The sequence below is a fragment of the Penaeus chinensis genome, chromosome 35 (assembly GCF_019202785.1).
Source record: "Penaeus chinensis breed Huanghai No. 1 chromosome 35, ASM1920278v2, whole genome shotgun sequence".
NCBI lineage: Eukaryota > Metazoa > Arthropoda > Malacostraca > Decapoda > Penaeidae > Penaeus > Penaeus chinensis.
Genome location: NC_061853.1, coordinates 325,224 through 345,223, shown reverse-complemented (window position 1 = coordinate 345,223; position 20,000 = coordinate 325,224). Strand labels below are relative to the sequence as shown.

At 40.3% G+C, this 20,000-nt stretch overlaps 1 protein-coding gene across 1 annotated transcript in view; it reads left to right on the top strand.

Annotated features, from left to right (window-relative positions):
• LOC125043999 (max-interacting protein 1-like) overlaps positions 1-15,956 on the top strand; it is a gene marked incomplete at its 5' end in the record, with an annotated part of 16,233 nt that extends 277 nt beyond the window's left edge. Inside the window, 3 exon segments of the mRNA XM_047640409.1 lie at positions 4,324-4,386; positions 6,956-7,098; positions 8,074-15,956. Coding sequence (XP_047496365.1) covers positions 4,324-4,386; positions 6,956-7,098 — 206 coding nt within the window.
• Between the last annotated feature and the right edge of the window lie 4,044 nt (positions 15,957-20,000).

Below are 20,000 nucleotides of genomic sequence, written 5' to 3'. Positions count from 1 at the left end.
GTAAATGTTATTGTAATTACTACTGTTACTATTTTCATTACCATCGTTATTTTTTGTTGTTGTTAGTGTTTTTATTACTATTAACTATGTTAGAGGGACAAGGAAAATACTTTTGTAAAGAAAGAAAGAAAACATCATATGCCATTCGTGCAAACTTGATGGCCAAATATGCTCAATCTGAAATTTGAGATAAACGTTAAGACCGTGAATCACGCAGACAAGGCGAGACGGAAACTGCCTGATCACTAAATTGGAACTCGCTTCTGGTAAAACACACGCACACTCACTCACTCACTCACGCATGTAATCACTCACTCGCTCATTCACCCTCTCCTTCTCTCAATCGCCCTCTCACTCACTCGCTCACTCACTCTCTCCTTCTCTCAGTCGCCCTCTCACTCACTCACTCACTCACTCGCTCACTCACACACTCACTCACTCACTCACTCACTCACTCACTCACTCACTCACTCACTCACTCACTCACTCACTCACTCACTCACTCACTCACTCACTCACTCACTCACTCACTCACTCACTCTACACACACATACACGCACACATACACGCACGCACACACGCCCCCGCACTCGCTTCCCAAGGACGTGCGGTGTGATGTTTGGAGAACCGGCGCGCGCAGTGCGGTCGGGCGGCGTGCGAGCTCCGACGTGCGTGACGCCAACTAACCAAGCTTATCACGCAGGCAGTGTCGGGCTCAGGCTCGCCCTCGAATAGATATTCTTCCTCGGCAAGTGGATTTTGCGAGGATTTTTTCCTTTTCTTTTTCTTTTTTCTTTTTTCTTTTTTCTTTTTTCTTTTTTCTTTTTTCTTTTTCTTTTTCTTTTTCTTTTTCTTTTTCTTTTTCTTTTTTTTCTTTTTCTTTTTTTCTTTTTTCTTTTTCTTTTTCTTTTTCTTTTTCTTTCTTTATCTTTTTCTTTTTCTATTTCTTTTTCTTTCTTTATCTTTTTCTTTTTCTTTTCCTTCTTTCTTTCTTTCTTATCTTTCTTCTTTTTTTTTTTTTTCCTTATAGAGTGCGGAGCGAGGGAGGGTATTTAGTTTATTTTTTGCCTTCGTTCCCGTAACAAGGACATTTAGTAAGTTTATTTACTTTTTAACTTTTTTTTTTTTTTTTTTTACTTTTTGTGGGTGGGAAGTTTTTTTTTCTGTTAATGTCTAGATGAATATATGATGGAGGTAGAAGAGTGATTTGGTTGTTGATTGTGTCCTCTGAGTTTTTTTTAATGAAGCTGAAGACTTAAATGTACTTAAAAAAAAAAAAAAAGTAAAGTTCTATTCTGTTGATTGAATCCGAACTTTACCGCGAATTACTACTAGACATGAAAGAGCACAAAGCCAGGTATTGGATTTCAAAAAGAAAGCTGTCCGTTTTGATGTTAATGCCCTTGTTGCGCAACAAAGCCTTATTTTAGAGCTAATAGTCTCAAAGTGCCACGCGGATCAAGCTCTTCTGTGGCCGGCTGCCCCCCCCCCCCCCCTCGTCACTGGCTGAGCTGAGACCTCGTTGCTTTTTTTAGTATGAGTGGGACGAATGGCTTCACAAAACAAGAGATATGATTTTCGACATTTAGATATTAATTGTTTAGCTGTCTATTTAATTATATTTATCACAGTGCCGCCTGTCTCTCAACAAGGCGGTAGTCTCTTTAAGCCAGAATTATTAAAAATGCAAATATGAATTTGAAGAACCTGGATGTAGATTCCAAGATTTCCTTCACGTACATCGGCCCTCAGCAGGAAAAAAGACTCGAAGGCAGAGAGAAGGAGGTGCTGAGCTGAGCTCTGAGCCGCGTTCACTTTAGTCGAGGCGAGAGTGGCACTCAGTAGCTCAGAAGGCCTTTTTCCCGCGGGCCATTACACTCAGTCAGCCCCGCCGCTCGCTTCTCCTTACTGACCTACTTCTGCGTGCGATCGCAGTGCCGCGCGCTCGTACCCTTCGCCGCGGAATGAACGGAGTGGAATCGCGGGGCCGGTCAGGTAACACGCTCAGTTGACACGTTCTGGGGAGGGTCTCTACCGGTAGCGTTCAAGGGAGAGCATTTGTGGTCAAGGGAGAGCGTTCAAGGGCAGACATCCCCGGCGAGAGCGCTGGCCGTCCGCGTCCTTGATGCTCCTCCGGCCCGAGTCCCCGGCGCGGCTGGCCCTTCCACCTGCCGAGCCCTGTACGGTGACCGACCAAGCCCTAATTGATCGATACGCCACACGTCCCCCGTCGTCTCGCCGCTGTCCGCCCACGCCGCCCACCGCGCCTCACGCCCTCCTCTGCTGCAGCCATACGCAGAAGAGAGTCGCCATGGTTACCGTCGCGGTCGTTGCGCAGCTCGTGTGTTGGACCGCCGTTGAGCTCGAAGCCAACGGCGAAAGATATAACAAAAGTAGTGGTGAGGATTATATTAATAGTGTTAGCAATGATAATGATGATTATTATAGTAATGACAATGGGGATTATGATAAAGATAGTAACGATAATGGAAATAATGATAGTAATAATAATGATAATGATAATAATAATAATTATTATTATTATTATCATTATTATTATTATTGATTTAATAATAAAAAATAATACATGCACTTCATCACCACGGCTATACATATCGTGATTATTTTACACTACGGCCTGTTCCACAGCGCATGGTTGGTGCCAATTGGAAATGACATTCGACTGCCATGTTCTCCATTGAGCGTCATTTGCAGATATGGAGGAAATGTTTTTTTTTTTTTTTTTTTCTTTACCTTTCCACTCGCTCCCTCACTCTAAATGCTCGTTCTGATTGAGACACACATTTGCGATAAAACATGTCACTGTAAATCGCTAGTCGCTCGCTTTTAGTCACCCTTCGCTTTAAACACCACGTCACTCTTCTTTTTTCTCTCGATATATATATATATATATATATATATATATATATATATATATATATATATATATATAATATATAATCCTTCACTCTATCTTTAAGGCACCCTGCGCCGACTCCAAATCACTTCTTCATTCTCTATCACTATATCACCCTTCACTCTATAATGACCCTGACCCCGCTCGTAATCACCCTTCACTCACTCTTAATAATCACCTTTCACTCACTCTAAATTAATCCAATAAGTCATCCATGCTTGGCGGAACTTCCCGGTCTTCATCCTCCATGAAAATAGACGCATCTCTAACACACTTCGCTCACTTCAGCAGACTTCTATAAACACTTTTCGACACCAGAACCGACATCGCACAGGAGTGGAAAGATTGCCGTCAGCACCATCTATCGCGTCCCGTCGGAGTTATTGGAGTAACGCGGGATTTAAGGCAAAGATTCACCCGCGGAGCCTTTATCGTGGTCACGCTCGAGTGCATGACGGCTTTGTCTTCCTGCTCCTCGAGATATTTGGTGACGGTGTAATCTTTCTCTTACTCATTCCCCTCCATCTCTTCCTCCTCCTCCATTTCTCTTTCTCCGTCTCCCCCTCTGCCTCCCCCTCTGCCTCCTCCTCCTCCTCCTCCTCCTCCTCCTCCTCCTCCTCCTCCTCCTCCTCCTCCTCCTTTTTCAGCGTAACACTTGAGTGCCTTGTTATTTATTTTTATTATCGTTTTTCTTTCTTCTTGTTGACGGGCGCAAAGGCCTCACCTAATCCGTCGCTTGCTACTGTCACAGCCCCAACCACCGCCATTATAAACGTTCGATATCCCTTTGTGAGCGTGTGTAATAAATGGCGTGAAAGAGAGAAAGCAGGAGGAGGACCCGGGATGAGTTATGCGCCGGCGGGTGGTTGAGGAGGCAGCGGCTAGGGCTCCTCGCCGTCGCCACCTGCACAGATGGCTCGCCGACGTCCCGCGGGATGTGTGAAGGATGGCTTGGCACTTCTCCGGCCTTATGTAGCGCGGAACGACGTCGTCCCTCTCTATTTACAGTCTTGAACCCCTTGACAGTATGTTGAGCTGCCATTGCTGCGGGTCGCCCCACGGCTTGCCTCTTGGGAAATGTTAAGGCCTTGTGATCGTCGGTTGATCAGGGGGGAGGAATCTTTATATGACATTTGCAAATGACTTCCGGACGGAGCAAGGCGAAGAGGGTCAAACCTACTACATTCCTTTCACCTCCTAACATAGAAAGAAAATCACGTCGAATGAGGGTAAACCAATGTCATTTCAGGCCCTGAGAGGAGAGACCGAGTGGGATGGTTTTGCAGCGACGAGTGCACGAGGGCCGTGGCAGTGTCGAGCTCGCGGAGTGGCATGGGGCGCGTGTGGGATTGCATAACGTTTCAGCGCTGCAGCCGGTCATTACTCTTATGCATTGCACTTTTCAGGTGAGCTGCTCCAGGATCTGTCTTCCGTGCTGGGGGCCGCCTCGTCACACAACGCTGAAACCGGTGAGTGCCTGAAATCTTTGGCTGTTTTAGTATTCTTTATTTATCTTTTTCTTGTTTCCTTCGATTAATTCGAGTTATTTTTTCCAGAGTTATTAAACCTCGGCTACGGCGATGATTTAGAGAAAATGAGTGTTATAAACTTATTACCGATGAGAAAATCGGTGAATATGAACACAAAAAAATGTATTATAAAATATAACACAGAACATATCAGACAACTCACATACAAGAAATATAGGAGTGAAGGAAATTTAACGTCATATCTCCATGTTGAATGTACAGATCTTTTTCGCATGGTCGGAAACAGAGTGAAAAAATAACGAAATTAAGGATAATATCCTTGCCAATAACAGCGCGATAAGAAAGGAGCTTTCACAATTTTCTGCGAGTCCGAAGTCCATTAGAACTGTAGGCAAACGCACCGAGATAAGGATATTTAACTTTTATCTTTGGAACCACTTCAAGGTTAGATAAGTTTTGAAGGTGTTACTCAATGTCAAGGTCTAGGGAACTGATAAAATTATATTTTCGTAGTATTTTCCTGCTTTCTGTCTTTATGTAAGTGTGTGTGTGTGTGTGTGTGTGTGTGTGTGTGTGTGTGTGTGTGTGTGTGTGTGTGTGTATCTGTGTGTGTATCTGTGTGTGTATCTGTGTGTGTATCTGTGTGTGTTTGTGTGTGTTTGTGTGTGTGTGTATCTGTGTGTGTGTGTGTGTGTGTGTGTGTGTGTGTGTGTGTGTGTGTGTGTGTGTGTGTGTGTGTGTGTGTGTGTGTGTGTGTGTGTGCATATATATATATATATATATATATATATATATATATATATATAATATATATATATATTTTTTTAAGTGAATAACGACCGCCTCCCTTATCGCCAAAGAATGTAAAAATAGCCGTGCTACATGCAAAGCGCCCTGTCTTCTCTCGTCGGCGGGTGAATAGTTGGCGAATGTTTCAGATATGGCTTATTTTTTCTACCCTCAGCCTGGTGGGATGGCGCTCGCCAAGACCAGCTGGCAGCCACCTGGATTAGCTCTCCCTGTCTGTGTAACTCGCTTTTTATCCCACCACGAAAACGAAATAATATTATTGTTCTTAATATTTACCTGTCTGTGATGCGGACAACATGTATGACCCCAGATACATGTCGGACCTCGTCATAAACAACCACGAGTTGCGTTTGATTTATATGTTCCTGTAGTTTTCGTAATAGTTGGTGTTAGTGAATCCCGGAGCTCGAGGCGCCTGGTATCAGGTCAGAGCACACGGCTATTAGGATCATTATCGTGTTACTCTGTGTTGCCGCCTCGTTCCACGATGTTGTCGAGTTATCTCTACACACAAGACCCGCTTGCGGCTTCCTTCAGAGTAATCAGGTTTGCGGTGGACGAGAATAGGGTTAGCCGTACGGCGCCCAGATCCTAACCTGATCCTCAGGTTTGCTGTCTACACACGCGTCGAGGGCGAGGACCTCTGCTATAGATGCAGCCTTTTCCTGTCTTTCGGGATCTTTCCTGCGGGCGGAATAACAGGGAAACTTTAGCTTGTGTTTCGAATCACGTGTCGAGTTGTAGGTGATTAGGGTTTCGGTATGCGTGTACCTAAGAAGTGAATAGCTCCTTTGTTTCTCTCTTCTGACAAAATGTGTGAATCATAATTCAAGTCAAGAAATGTTTATGTAAAAGTTTTGGGGTTCGTGTAGGGACCATACTCGTCCCTGGCAACCGTTTTCAAGGGCAAAAATTTGGCAGGTTCGGTGGCCTTTGTTCCACCTCGCGCTCCTGGCAGCCTCCTCATGTCACGGTGACATAGTGTGTGTGTGTGTGTGCGTATGTGTGTGTGTGTGTGTGTGTGTGTGTGTGTGTGTGTGTGTGTGTGTGTGTGTGTGTGTGTGTGTGTGTGTGTGTGTGTGAGAGAGAGAGAGAGAGAGAGAGAGAGAGAGAGAGAGAGAGAGAGAGAGAGAGAGAGAGAGAGAGAGAGAGTGTGTGTGTGTGTGTGTGTGTGTGTGTGTGTGATCTGTATTAGTGTGTATGTATATATATCCATGTATGGTTATTGTATACACAGACAGAGTTCATTTAGATTACATTTACAGCTGGAGGCAAAAAATGGCAACATACACACGGAAAACCTGAAGTGAAACGGGTGAGGAATATGTTTATCGCCAGGCCTGATATGATAGTGATGGTACACTCTTATAGCGAGGGTGAACATAACAGCAGGTTTCGTTTGCCAGATCATGAACACACACAGTATGATTTTAGCTCTATTTTACCTTCAATAGGATACTTAGATGGCTAGTTCATTGGATTGAAACAAAAATCTAAAGAACTTAATGCGAAATGAAAGCAGTAAATGTTATAATAACTAATAAGAGTAATAAAAATGATTATCAAGCAAAGTTTATAATATTGTGGCAATAATGTCGATTAGATATAGTATCCCCTATGATACAGCGAAAACGACCGAAAGTCTACGGATCCGGTTTGCCATATTTCACTTATTATTTCTAAGTTACGAACATAATCCTTTCCATATAAAGTTCTTAATTACGGCATTTGTTTACAGATGAAGTGGACATCCTAGGTTACGGCAGCAACCAGAGTGACACGGACGACCACTCCTCCATCCAGTCCTCGGCCAGTGACGGTGGAGTTACCATCTCCACTCGGCGCCTCACCATCACTGAGCCTCCCTCACATTCTCTCTAGGTAAGGTTTCTCGAAGTGTGATGATGAATTAATATCAAAAGCATTATTTAATTCCTGTAAGGGCGATTAAGTCGCTTGTTGCAACAGATCAGATTATGAAATCAGTTTTAAAGTTATTTGTTTCATTCTTAATCACTTCATTATGAAGTTGATAAAATAAATTGTATATGTTTATTTAGTATGAGATGGTTGTGTGATCATGTCTGCAATCAGGGTTTACTTCAAGATCACAAGTTTACAGCTTCGTAATTAGAGGTTCATATTATATGGAAGTGATTGATATATATGTTGAGGGAGGAGATATTAATTGCTGAATTGTTTTGGTTGTCTAATTAACCATTAATTTTATGCATGTAGAATTAAACAGTTTGTAGAATTTTACAAAATGCAGGTCAATGTATGGGAGACAATAGATCTGAAGCTAGTCCATGTAGCAAAGATATGTAGCATTTTAATATTTCTCCAAGTGAAGACTTTTTAAGTCATTTATTTTTTCATTCTTCCAGTCAGTACCCTTTTACATAACTAGAACATCAGAAATTAAAAGTACACTTACAGTACTCTTATCAGGTATCTCCAGTTAGTTTGATAAAATCTATAAAAGTAATTTTGTAAGATGATATTTCATTGACTTTCTGTTGTAGCAACATCTATTATTTAGCCATTGCTTTGACCTAGTTTTGTTGTTATTTAGGATAAGTCACTATTTTACAAATATCCGAAAGGTATATCTTATTTAGATTTGTGTATACTGTCATGTTAATGATGAAAAATAATGCTCTTTATATAACATTGCATAGATAGATGATGAATATAAGCTGCATCAAAAGGAAAGAATAGACAAAACAAATTACATGCCATTAACTTTCAGTCAAAGCATACTATTTGCTAAAAAAGATTTTCAATGATCCGCATAACAGCAGGATGGAGTAATAGGATGTCTGTGCAGTAAATTCATGTAGTGTTGTCTTGCAGGTGATGGTGGGGACATAGGAGAGGATAACTGTGGTGGTGCCAGGCAGTGTTGGATCTGAGCTATTTTGGTCTGAGAAACTCCAGAGTAAGGAATAAGCAGGAAGCAAATAAACACCAGGACTGATGACCTCACCATACGATGCTCAAAACACCATAGCAAGGCAGAGGCTTCAGAACGCTGTAGTATTGACATGAAGAAGTCTTCGTGTGGAGTGCTAGAGACATGCTTCCTTTTGTCCTTTCTCTGTAGTCTCTAAAGGTCCTTGTGGATGACTTTTCGGAGAGCTTATGGAGCAGGACACCAACAGCCACCACAACCTTTTTAGATTTTTATTTTTTGTCATTTATGCCAAAAAGAAGATGATACAAAGCACATTGTTATCATAGAAGATGTGAACTTATATTGAAGATTTTTAAATTATACTGTATGTGAACGACAGAAGAAATGTTCGAGAAGTGATGAGTGATTGATGTGCAGATATTACAATATTTTTTTCTTTTTTATGAGGCAAATGTGTAATTACTCTTGTCACATGTAAGATCATTTCTTGTTTTCCAAAAACCCAGCCCTTTCTTCCATCCAGCCTAATGCAAAAAGTGATTCACTTCTTCACTTGTGCGAGAGGTAAATCTTTTGTATTAGAGCATCATAATGGAAACAATCCGTTCTAGTCACACAAAAGATTCCCCAAGATGGATATTGCTGCATTATCACAGATGGAAATTTTAATGCTTGATGAATAGAGTTATTCTTTTTAGTTGCTTCTATCCAACTATGGAACAAACAGCAAGAGTAATATAGTTTATATTTTTTGATAAGGCGAGTAAATAAAATAATATCAAGGTTGGTAGTTGAAACAAAGCCATTGACATGTAATAACAAAACTGTTGATGAAAATGAAGGTAAAAAACAAAATAAAAAAAATAAAAAATAAAATATAAAATAATGGCAGTGCCTGCCCTCCTACAGCCAGATGGCAATCCATCCTTTGATAAGTGTGAGCCAGACAAATTTTGCCATAGACACAAATTTCATCCCAAAACAGTGTAATAGCATGATGGTTCTTCTGTACTTTTTAAGTGTCTTTACCTCTCTGCAGTGCCAAACAACCAATTCTCCAGCAACTAAAACAAACTTTAAGAAATGCTCCACAACTGTTTAAGGATGGTGAGTCACTGAGCTATATTAGTTACCCAAATCCACAGTGGAATGTGTCAACGGATCTCCACCTAAAAATAACTGAAAAACTGAAAGACTATGCCCAGGAGTCCTGATCCCACACACTCTTGTCTACTTTCGATTGACTTTTAATTGATTTTTACTGTCACGACTGATTCTGTTTCTAAGCCAAGTAGTTTATTGATTGTTAAGGATCTTCTTGATCTTCCCTGGTCTCTTCTGTGGCCTCTCTCACCTAAGCATAAGATACTGGACCAGCCACTACATGGTTCAGAGGCCAGCCAGGTCTGAGCAGGCTGTTCGCTTGTGATAAACTATAAACTGTAATGTGTCTGCCATTGTAGCATTGGAACCTATCACTTCAGAGGCTTTTTATCTAAAGAAGTTGAAAGGAGAATTGGTGCTATGGTATAGACTTTTTTTTTCTTATCAGAATGTGGATTTGTTGTACTGCCAGAACATCATGTTTTTTATGAAAGACTAGGAAGTGAAACATGTGGAAAGTGAGAGTGAATACTTGTTATTTAGAAAATTCAAGACTGTGATAGACCTTTGAGAGAAAAATAAGTGTACATCATCCTCTTTCTTACTGAAATGAAGATCAATGCAATAATTACTGCCAGTTTTTAAATGCTTCCGAACATAATGGAAAAAAGTAGAAAAAAGACACATTCATGGAAGCAAAAGAAGAGCTTCACCTCTTTGTTCACTCTTTTCAATATCCAGTTTAACTTGTGTTATGTTCTTTTTTATTGCTTTACTTTTTAAAATCTGCTCTTGATTCTGGCCTGAACAAGAAGACCAAAACATATTTCTAAGACACTCCCAATAAAGTGTAATGGCTGTGGTACCAGAGAGGTTCCTCATGATGGTCACCTGGGCTATGTCTCCTCTGTACAGTGTAAATACTGACTAGTACAACGTGTAGAGTCTGGACACAGGGTACCAGCCTTTTCCACTGGACTCCTGGTAGCTTTAATTTCTGCTGATTCCATAGGAGTTTTTTCTTCACTGTCTCTTGCAGATTTATTTATTTTGAATATCATAACAGCAGTGGGATTGGCAAGAAATGCTCCACATGATTCCATATAATCGAAAAATTAGTTCTCTTCCACCTGTCCACAAAAATGAAATTAATTGCAATATTTTAGCTTTTAGTAATTTTTTAGCTATAGCATTAATGTAGTTGACTCTCCTTGTCTTTGTTTAAGCACCAACTCAATGTGGAAACAGTGAGACCTTGTTCTTACAGACTTTCATCCCAATTGCCGACACATGCACACACCTCAGTGCACTCGTCCATTTCCACGAGCCATTATGTGCATGTCTGATAATACAGCATGTGTTCATAAATCAGTGTGTACATGAGGTGCTGCTTGTAAATGTTGTGGCTGCAAGCCGTCCCAAGGAGTGTTGGGTGGTGCCGGTATCAAATCTCTGAAGGTGGCCCTCAAATGATGATCTGTGTGTTCTTACGTTCTATACTTCACTGTTTTCGTTCAGGGTAGAGTCTGCACTGATTTTAAGCCCATTTTTTATTATCTAGTAATTTTTATTGGTGGTATGCTCTGCAAGTGTTTTAACTAGCCATCAACAGCTGTTCCTAATGTGTTAAGGTAAATGCATAAGCTTTGTAATGTTGCTATTGGGCTTCTGTATTTTTTTGTTTGAACTGAAGGAAAAGTACAGTGAAAGTGAACATTGCAAAATTTTCCTTGAATATTTTTGCACCACCCATAACAACCAACAATAAAGCGTTCTGGCTTGTCTTTCCACAGAACATCCCATGATAAGCTTAGATGTGCAATAACTGTTATTGATAAGCTGAACATTGTTCAACAAACTTGCAATGGAGTACCACTGGCAAAGCAACAGTATCCTGTGCACTCTCAGGAATTTTCTTCAATGGATTGCAATCTGCGCCACATTTCTAGAAACTTTATCTGTGAAGTATAGCTTGGGTAACTTTATTATAAAAGAACCATACTTTGGGTATCACCACGTTGTGAAAACTGAACCTTGGAGATCACTGTTCTTTGGGAACTGTACTGAGGATGTTGACATACTATAAGAACCATGCGTCTGGGTATTACTAACTTGTGTAAACCATGCTTTGGTACCACAATGTATGATTTGATCAATACTTGGTAGCGAGAACTGTGGTTTGGGATCACAATGTCGTGATAATCATAGCTTTGGAATCACTATGCTGTGAGAACTATAGTTTTGATATCACTTTCCTGTGAGAGTCATAGTATAGGTATGAACAAGCTACATGATCTCTGGCTCAGGTAATTATAAGCAATATGGACTGCTCTTGAGGTTTTGTAAAGGGAGTGAGGAACATCTATAGTTCCTCTCTGGTAAATTACAACGTGACTGTTCAGCTGTTTAGACAAAGGTATACTAAGCTGTATGATTAAAGTACACTGAAGCCCTGCTAATTTGAATCTCAATAATTTTTTATTGTTGATTTGAACAGTAGGACATCAATTATGTTAGATAATCTTAAAACTGTTGATTAACTGTATATGTTTGAAAATCTGAAAAAAAGAAATAAAAAAGAAAAAATGTATCTTGCCAGTATCAAGAACTGAGCAAAACTGACAATATTGGTACCTACCGAAAGCTTACTTAATGTACAAGATTTATACCTCCTGCTATGTAGATTGGCTTCCATTAACAATAACCTTGCTTTCAGTAGTTGGGGAGAATATGGTGGATAACATAATAATCCAAGGGTAAGAAATAGAAGACTATTAACTGAGAGGATATGAAATATTAATTTTTAATGAACTCCCTAGTTCTACAGGTCATTTGATTGCCATGGGCTCTGGGTCCAAAGCCTTTTGGTACTGATGAACATCCAAAATGTATATGAACAAGAAAAAGCTAAAAGATCTCACTGTAGTGAATATTTCAGGCTCTTTCTTGCTGTAAATGCTAGTCTGGTTGACCCATTGCCAAAGTGCCAAAGTCCTAGAAGCCATAGTAATTGTTGGTTCTGTGTTGATAGTGAGAGCAAATGTATAGTTTTTGTGTCCTCTTAGCAGAAATTTAGTGTGATCTCATAATATGCATTTTCTATTTTTGGTCATAATTTTTGTACCTACTTCACACTTATTCTTATCCATCATGCCTTCCTCAGTTATTGAAACTTGCAGAGGATTATTGATATTGGATAGTGAGAAGTACAGGAAGGTAGTATAAGTCTCTTGGTGCATATTAGATACTAATATTGTTGGTACAGCTTATGTGGTCATATTGATAAGATATATATAAAAAAATAAAAATAATAATAATGATAATGATAGATGATAGTAAATATAAGTCTTCACGTATACCTGGACAGGAATCAGAAAAACAGTTTGGACCAAAATTTTTGTTTGAAACAAACCAATGAGCATTTTTATAAAATTAGTTGGCTCTAAAATTGTGCACATATTATTCAGAGATAACAATGGTTGATGAATCACACAACACGCATAACTAAGTCAGGATCATCCCAAATATTTTAAAGTATGAGGCTTCATTGTGTGGATTACAGCTGTATTTATTATATGGCATGATTAATACCTAGCTTTATTTATGATAGCCTAGGTAATACTTAGCTGTGTTTAAAACAGTTCAAGTAATACCATGCTGTATATTTTGTAGCTTGAGTATTTCTGAGCTGTAGATATTGTAGCTTTAATGTTATGCAACTATGTTAAATATAGCTAAGGATTTATTGTGCAGTTCAATAGTAGCTTAGGAATTACCATGCTATGTTGCATATAGCTTTGTATGACCTAATCTCAGACCTCACAGGTTTGGTATCGAGAAGAGAACTGTATTTCTCATTATGCATTGTTGTTGTTTTCATTTTTACAAAGTGAGGCTTCTATAAAGTAAATAATAATGACAAAACTTCTCCTTATCATGCATTGCCATGATCTGGTTTTAAATCAAGAAACTATTTCCATAGTGATGAATATATCATGTTATATGTGGGTAAACCGTTAGTATAAGTCATCATCACAACCCCGTTACCCACATAGCCTTGAATGTTATTGTAGTCAGTCACTACCAACCAAACTTAAAATCTAGTGTTGCCAGTCTACCTGTGACAAAACATTTTTTTTTGAAACTGGTGTGGATATTGGAGTTTTTAGATTTAAATTTAAAAGTTTACTCAACTTTTGTAACTTGTAGGTCAAACTGAATGTGGGTCTGACTAATGTATAAAACCTGGCATCACTTATATAGGTACTCTGCTGCCCAGAAAAGTTGCAGCAAAGCAGCTTAGCACCTCACCCATCTTGACACATTCCTGTTTACAGATGTTTTAATAATTCTACTCTTTTATGTAAGACAACTGAAGCTAAGGGCCACTCTCTCTTTTAATGCATGACTAGATACAAGTGGGGTAACTGTGTAAATGTGTTTTGAGTATAAATGTTTATTTTCATGTGAAACATTTTGTGAAATGTATTATAGTACTATTAAGTTTGAGTATTGCATTTTCAAAGGAAATCTAAACTTGCTAGAAATGAGTTTGTCAGATGATGTGTGGACCTGGCATGAGGCTAAACAAATTGACAATGTGCAGGATATGAGTGGGGTGGGGCAGCAGAGTTCTCTGCGACATTGAGGTTCTTCCCTCTGTTAATATAGTTTGATCTCGTGAGATGCCTGCACAAAATGTACACCTAAACAGCGTGCACTTGTATGTGATGTGCTCACTGGGGTAACAGGAGTCGCATTCACAGCAGTGTAAACCCAGACTCAAGCCAGCAAAGATTCATATGTATTGGGGTAGCTGTGGTGTGCATTGTGTTGCTGGTGCCCACCCGAGCACACTGACAAGTGCAGCCGTGGCCAAAGTGCCCAAGAGGCCCACCACCTGTCATCACCACTCCTTAATATTGCCCACAATAATGTGTTTGTGTCAACTTTCAGTGTCAACTTTGAGTTTATAAACAGCACAAGCAATGTTTGATGTGCTCAGAAAGCTAGGAGCTTTTTTTTAATAATTTTTTTCCACATCTCTCCCAGTTTGGGCAACTTAAACATGTAAACACAAGGATGATGGTGGCGGAGGTAGGTGGGTGGTGATGTGTGTACACCTTCATCCTCAAGAGAAGATATGGGGTGGGTGCTCACAAAAAAAAAATGTACAAAAAGAAAAAAATTTGTTCATATTGTGTCAATGTGTCTTGCCCTTTCCCTTTAATTCTTCACAAGCCATGTAGGAGATGGGGAGAAAATTTACAGAGTGTCACCCAAGCGAGTTTTAAGAAAAGGCTCAGGATTGGTATATACCTTAGTGGAGGACGCTTGAACCCCACTGCCTCACCCCATTTCCTAACATGGCTGTAGGTAGAAGTGCCCAGTCCTAGTTCCTTTAACTGTATTGATTTTTTCTTATGTGTTGGAACGTCTGGAAGTTCTTTCAGTCATCCGTGAAAACACCTTCTGCAAAAACTCATCTGTGTCTTAACATTTTCATTCACCCTTTTGTCTCAGATTTGTCTAGGACCTTTACATCAAACTCAAAAAATGCCGCAAAAAACAATCTGTTAACAACTAATCCCTTTTGTGCTTGTGACTTTCACTACTTAAAACTGCAAGATGGAGGCTGGTGTGGGTCCACAATTCAATACTGTGCATCTCAGTGGGGTGTGCCAAGCTGGATGTCCTTAACCTGCCATATCCACCTGTACAGGGACCCGTAGCTGACTGAGGATTTTTCATTCATTTCTGATTCCCTCTTATAGTTTGTGTTTATTTTTATTTGTCTAATCTATTTATATGTTATAACTAGAATTATTTTTATTATTTATTAACAAAAAAAAAGAAATTTATTATACAGTAACATGGCATCGTTTCGTGTGGAATGGCTATAGTGTAAAGCATGCCATGAAGATTAATAGTAAGCTGTTTAGTAATTACTTTGTAAATAAATTTAAGTGTTGAGTTAAGTTAAGAGAGCTTGATGATGATCACTGTGGAACACATTGAGATTGGCTGTGAGGGATCAGCTGAAAGGCAAAGAGATCATTAAATGATAGCATAAAGAGAAATGGCTTTCATTTATGGAGATTGCCTTTTATATGGTTTATTATTGGTTGTAATCAGTATGATTTTCTAACAAATTATAAAGCTGCCATCATCATAAGTGAATAAGTGCATCAGGCAAGGTTGTAAGGCCTCCTTGTGGCCTCAGGCTACCATGTAGCCTGTTTGTTATCCAAGATACGATGGAAAGAAATAATAACCGTCCTTGGCACCTGAACGCCGTCGAACACCAGAAATTCTTATTGAGATCAAAGCTATTTCTGAAATCATTATTATTTGAAATTCTTTATTCTCCAGCAGGATATCCACAGATAAAAGGTAGCTTATGGTTCAATAGCAGTTGACTGGATAGCCTTTCAGCAAAAGTAATAGTGATCCCTCTTTGCTATCTATTACAATACTTGTGTGATAATCTTGTTCTCATTAATTTTTAATTAATCAAAACTTGACAGTCATGGGTTCTTAGACATAAAGGTGGAATCTGAAACAGCCACTGGCCCCCTTCTCTCTTCTGCCATTAGATCAGCCCCTCCTAAAGTCAAACCCGCTATGTGTCGCAAATACCATAAATGTAAATATTTCTGGTAACTGTTGTTTCTGTTCTACATGATTTTCTTGAATCTAAATAAAAATAATTTGTGTACAAGGTGTTTCATTTTTTTCACTTCATAAGTTGTCTTTTAATGTTGTGTAAGATTGATTTATTCTGAATGATTAAAGCAAGGTAGGAAAGGTAGATAATGGATAAGCAGGTCATAGGAATCTACATGTATTTATCAGCCAAAACTAATTAAGAATCAGGGAGGAAATGTAGCAATAAATTAGTCTGTTGAACAAAAATAATCTTGTAGAAAAATAATTTATCAAGTGACAACTGGTAGAGAGAAGTGGAAGAAGTAAATTCAAAACCCTCAAGTAGTGCAGAGTATTGTGGAATCTTGTTTGTTCCTACATCTTCTCATCTAGTAAAGGGAATCAAGATCAGATTTATCTTTAAACTTTTTAAGTTTTGGTAGAGTGCCAGAATACAATTGCATCCTAGAAACTTTTTGAAGGTTTTTGCATTTGCAATATATATTTAATGTCAATGGCTGCTGAAGACAGAAACACTGGTACTGCTGTAGCACTTTTTCACGTGAAGTTGCAATGACATACAAATTACTTAAAAATGTGGTATATGAAAATTATAACCCCTCAGTTTTCAGTGCATGTCTTTATTTACATATTAAGGCAGTTACCTCCAACTAAAAATAAACAAAAATATTGTTATATCATAATTCCAAATGTCATTTTGAATGAAAAGTATTATTACACTATGAGAAACCATCAACTAGTTTTTTAGTTTTCTTACAATTCACATAGCCTGTCTGATAATTAAAAACAATATCATCATGTCTGTTTAACCAAAACACTTTTTTTCATCAAACTAGTTTCATCAAATACATATCCTTTTACATCTATGTACTTTAATCAAATCATGGTGATCATTGGTATAACACTGAAAGACCAGTTTCTCATGTTTACTTTTGTTGCAGAAAATAAATTTAGGGCATTAATACTCTGAACTCTATTGTATGCATTATTGCAGTATGTGGTGAACAGGGCTTTAGTAGAAGTATAAATAATTCAAAAAAATCTTATTTACATGTTCAATTTGCATTTATGTAACCTTCTGCAGGTTATTGAGTTCAAAAAGGCTCATCTCAAACTTCTCGCAACAGAACTGATAGAGCTGCCCAAGCCATGATCTCCAAAACTGGTGATATCAATGCCATGAAGACACCTTCTGCGTAGGTACCGACATCTCCAAATGCTCTTGTTGATTGAGTTCATAGTTCCTGCTGCCAGACCAACCCATTTACTGACTTCTTGGTCTGACAGCCCAGAGACATGGACTATACTAGCAAGGCACGTAAGGCTCTCTGAGACTTCAACATCCTCACCGCAAGCATGTATTAACTGTACGAGTTCCCTCTAATAGGTTCCCAAAACCCTGGATTTTGATCTTGGTCCAAGAGATCTCTAGGCCCAAGGGCTTTGCCTCATTGCTAAATTCATCAAAAGCCGCCATCAGTGATTCCAGAGACATTGTCGGCAAAGTCGAGGTCTGTGACCTTGATATTGCCCAGTGTTATTCCACACTGTCTTTGGATAGTAGCTCTGCCCAATATCCAATCCATGCAAGTGTTGAAAAGTTTTGGTGCAAGGACACAGCCTTATCTTACCCCTGAGTTAACAGGGAAGAAGTTCAACAGGCTCCTACCACAATTTACAGCACTGTCAATACCAGTATATAGGCTTGCTATGAAGCCAATAATCCGTATCAGAATTCCCCTAGGTCTCCCATTGCGATTCTCGATGCACCGAGTCAAATGCCTTCTAGAGGTCGCTGTGCAGCCCACAACCAAATTCAGTGGCATTCCACAGTGACTTGAAGTGCTATGAGTGAATCCAGACTGCTCTGGTTGCTGGCACCTTAGTAGGTGGTCACAGATCCATTTCAGAAGGATGTGGGCGAAAACCTTGCCTGGTATACTGAGCAGTGTGATGCCACAGTAGTTGCTACAGTCCCATCAATCCCCTTTCCCCTGGTCATCCTAAGGGATGACCATACCCCTCAACAAGTCAGGGGGAATGGGAGCAGACTGCCAGATGGCAGTCAAGACCAAATGCAAGCCCCATGCCATAGATTCACTTTCAGGCTTTAACAGCTCAGCACCTTTCCCACCTTTCAGCTTAGGATAGGAGGTCCCTCATGATGGGTGGGTCCAGCACTGGTATTGTGATACCACTTGTATCCAAATTAACTGCTGAAGGGTTTACCTGGTGTAGCTGCTCAAAATACTCAGTCTAACGTTCACGAACCCCAACACAATCTGAGATTATCTGTACATCCACTGAGCGGACTGCAGTCATCTGCAAGTAAAGCTTGGAGTTCAGTTTTCTCGGGGCTAGTTAGGCAGGGCGAAGGTCATTTACCTATAAATGGCCTTCAACCTCCTCAGTAAGGTTCCTAATGAACTTTTCTTGTCCCTTCTCAGCAGTTTCCGAGCCCTTCACACCAAGGAACGGCGCAAACCTGATTGCCATTTGGCCGAGCCATAAAACACGCTTCTGCGACCTCCAGTGTCTCCAGTGAGATGAAGTTCTGCTTTGCCCTCGGGCGGTCGCCAATGGACTCCTGTACTGCATCAAGTGTTTCACGCTTGAAGGACTCCACAGACATACTGGGTCCATCAGGTTTTCGAGTACTGTGAACCGATCAGAGACTGCCATGGCGAACCCCCGGGCACACTCCTCCTTCAATCTGTCCACGTGAAACGCCTTAGAGTGGTCACTGGAGGGAAGAGGAGTTTTGAAGTGGACATGTAGGGTCGCCACAACCAGCCTGTGGTCAGTAACACAGAACTCGGCAAAGCCTGCAGTTCTGGAGGATCCTCCAGTGAGTGCTGACAAGAATGTGGTCGATCTCCTTGGCCACAATACATACATATATACCTATACCATGTCCAGTGATGCGGGTTGGAGCGTAGATACCAGGAGTCAGAAACCCTCAGTCCCGTAAAAGGAGGCTGTTCTCGTTGCTGGGATCAACTCCTGAGCCTTGGGGGCCGACAGACATTTCGTAGCCAGCTCGATCACAGCCAGATACTGCATTGAAGTCGTCCAGGACAAAGCGAATGTCTCGCCTGGAACATTTGTCTGCCACAGATGTGAGTTTAGCGTAGAACGCCTCTTTATAATCTAGTATACAAACATCGGTATACAGCAATAAGAGACACGAAGCCAAAAGCGTGTTACAGTTTCAATGCCATAATACACTTGTCACCCGATGTTACATTTACTACTGAGGATTGAAGTCGGCTGGAGATGGCTTTGGCTACTCCCTGGAGATGATGACCATCACCCCGGCCGGACCAAAAGTAGATGTACCCTCCCATACTGATCGTGCCGCCGCCGAGAGGGCAGCCACTTCAACTCCCAACTTCTTCAGTTCCCTCGATAGCAGGGGTGACCGCTCATCCTACCGTAAGGATGAGCGGTTTTTTGTGTGTATGCCCGGACAGCTTGCCTGAGGTTAAGCTATATATATATATATGTGTGTGTGTGTGTGTGTGTGTGTGTGTGTGTGTGTGTGTGTGTGTGTATTTTTTTTTTTGTGTGTATGTATGCGTGTGTGTACATATATATATGTATATATGTATATATACATACATATATATACATATAAACACATATATATTTACACACACGCACACACACAAACACATATATATGTGTGTGTGTGTGTGTGTGTGTGTGTGTGTGTGTGTGTGTGTGCGTGCGTGCGAGCGTGCGTGCGTGCGTGCGTGCGTGCGTGTGTGTGTGTGTGTGTGTGTGTGTATGTGTGTGTGTGTGTGTGTGTGTGTGTGTGTGTGTGTGTGTGTGTGTGTGTGTGTGTGTGTTTATTGCAGGCCGATATTGAGCACAGAATAAAACTATTATTCGTTATTCGTTAGATCGGTAACATTTATTCGAATCTGTGTGAGCCCATATTTACGTCCGTTCATAAATGTAGGACTGGCGTTACCTGGAATTATAACTCACTTATTAATTACACCCTCTCACCCTCATGGAAGTCGCTTGCATGTTCTAGGTAAAATCCCAGGCGATCGTATGATTTCGTGACAGTTACCGGTAAGGGCAA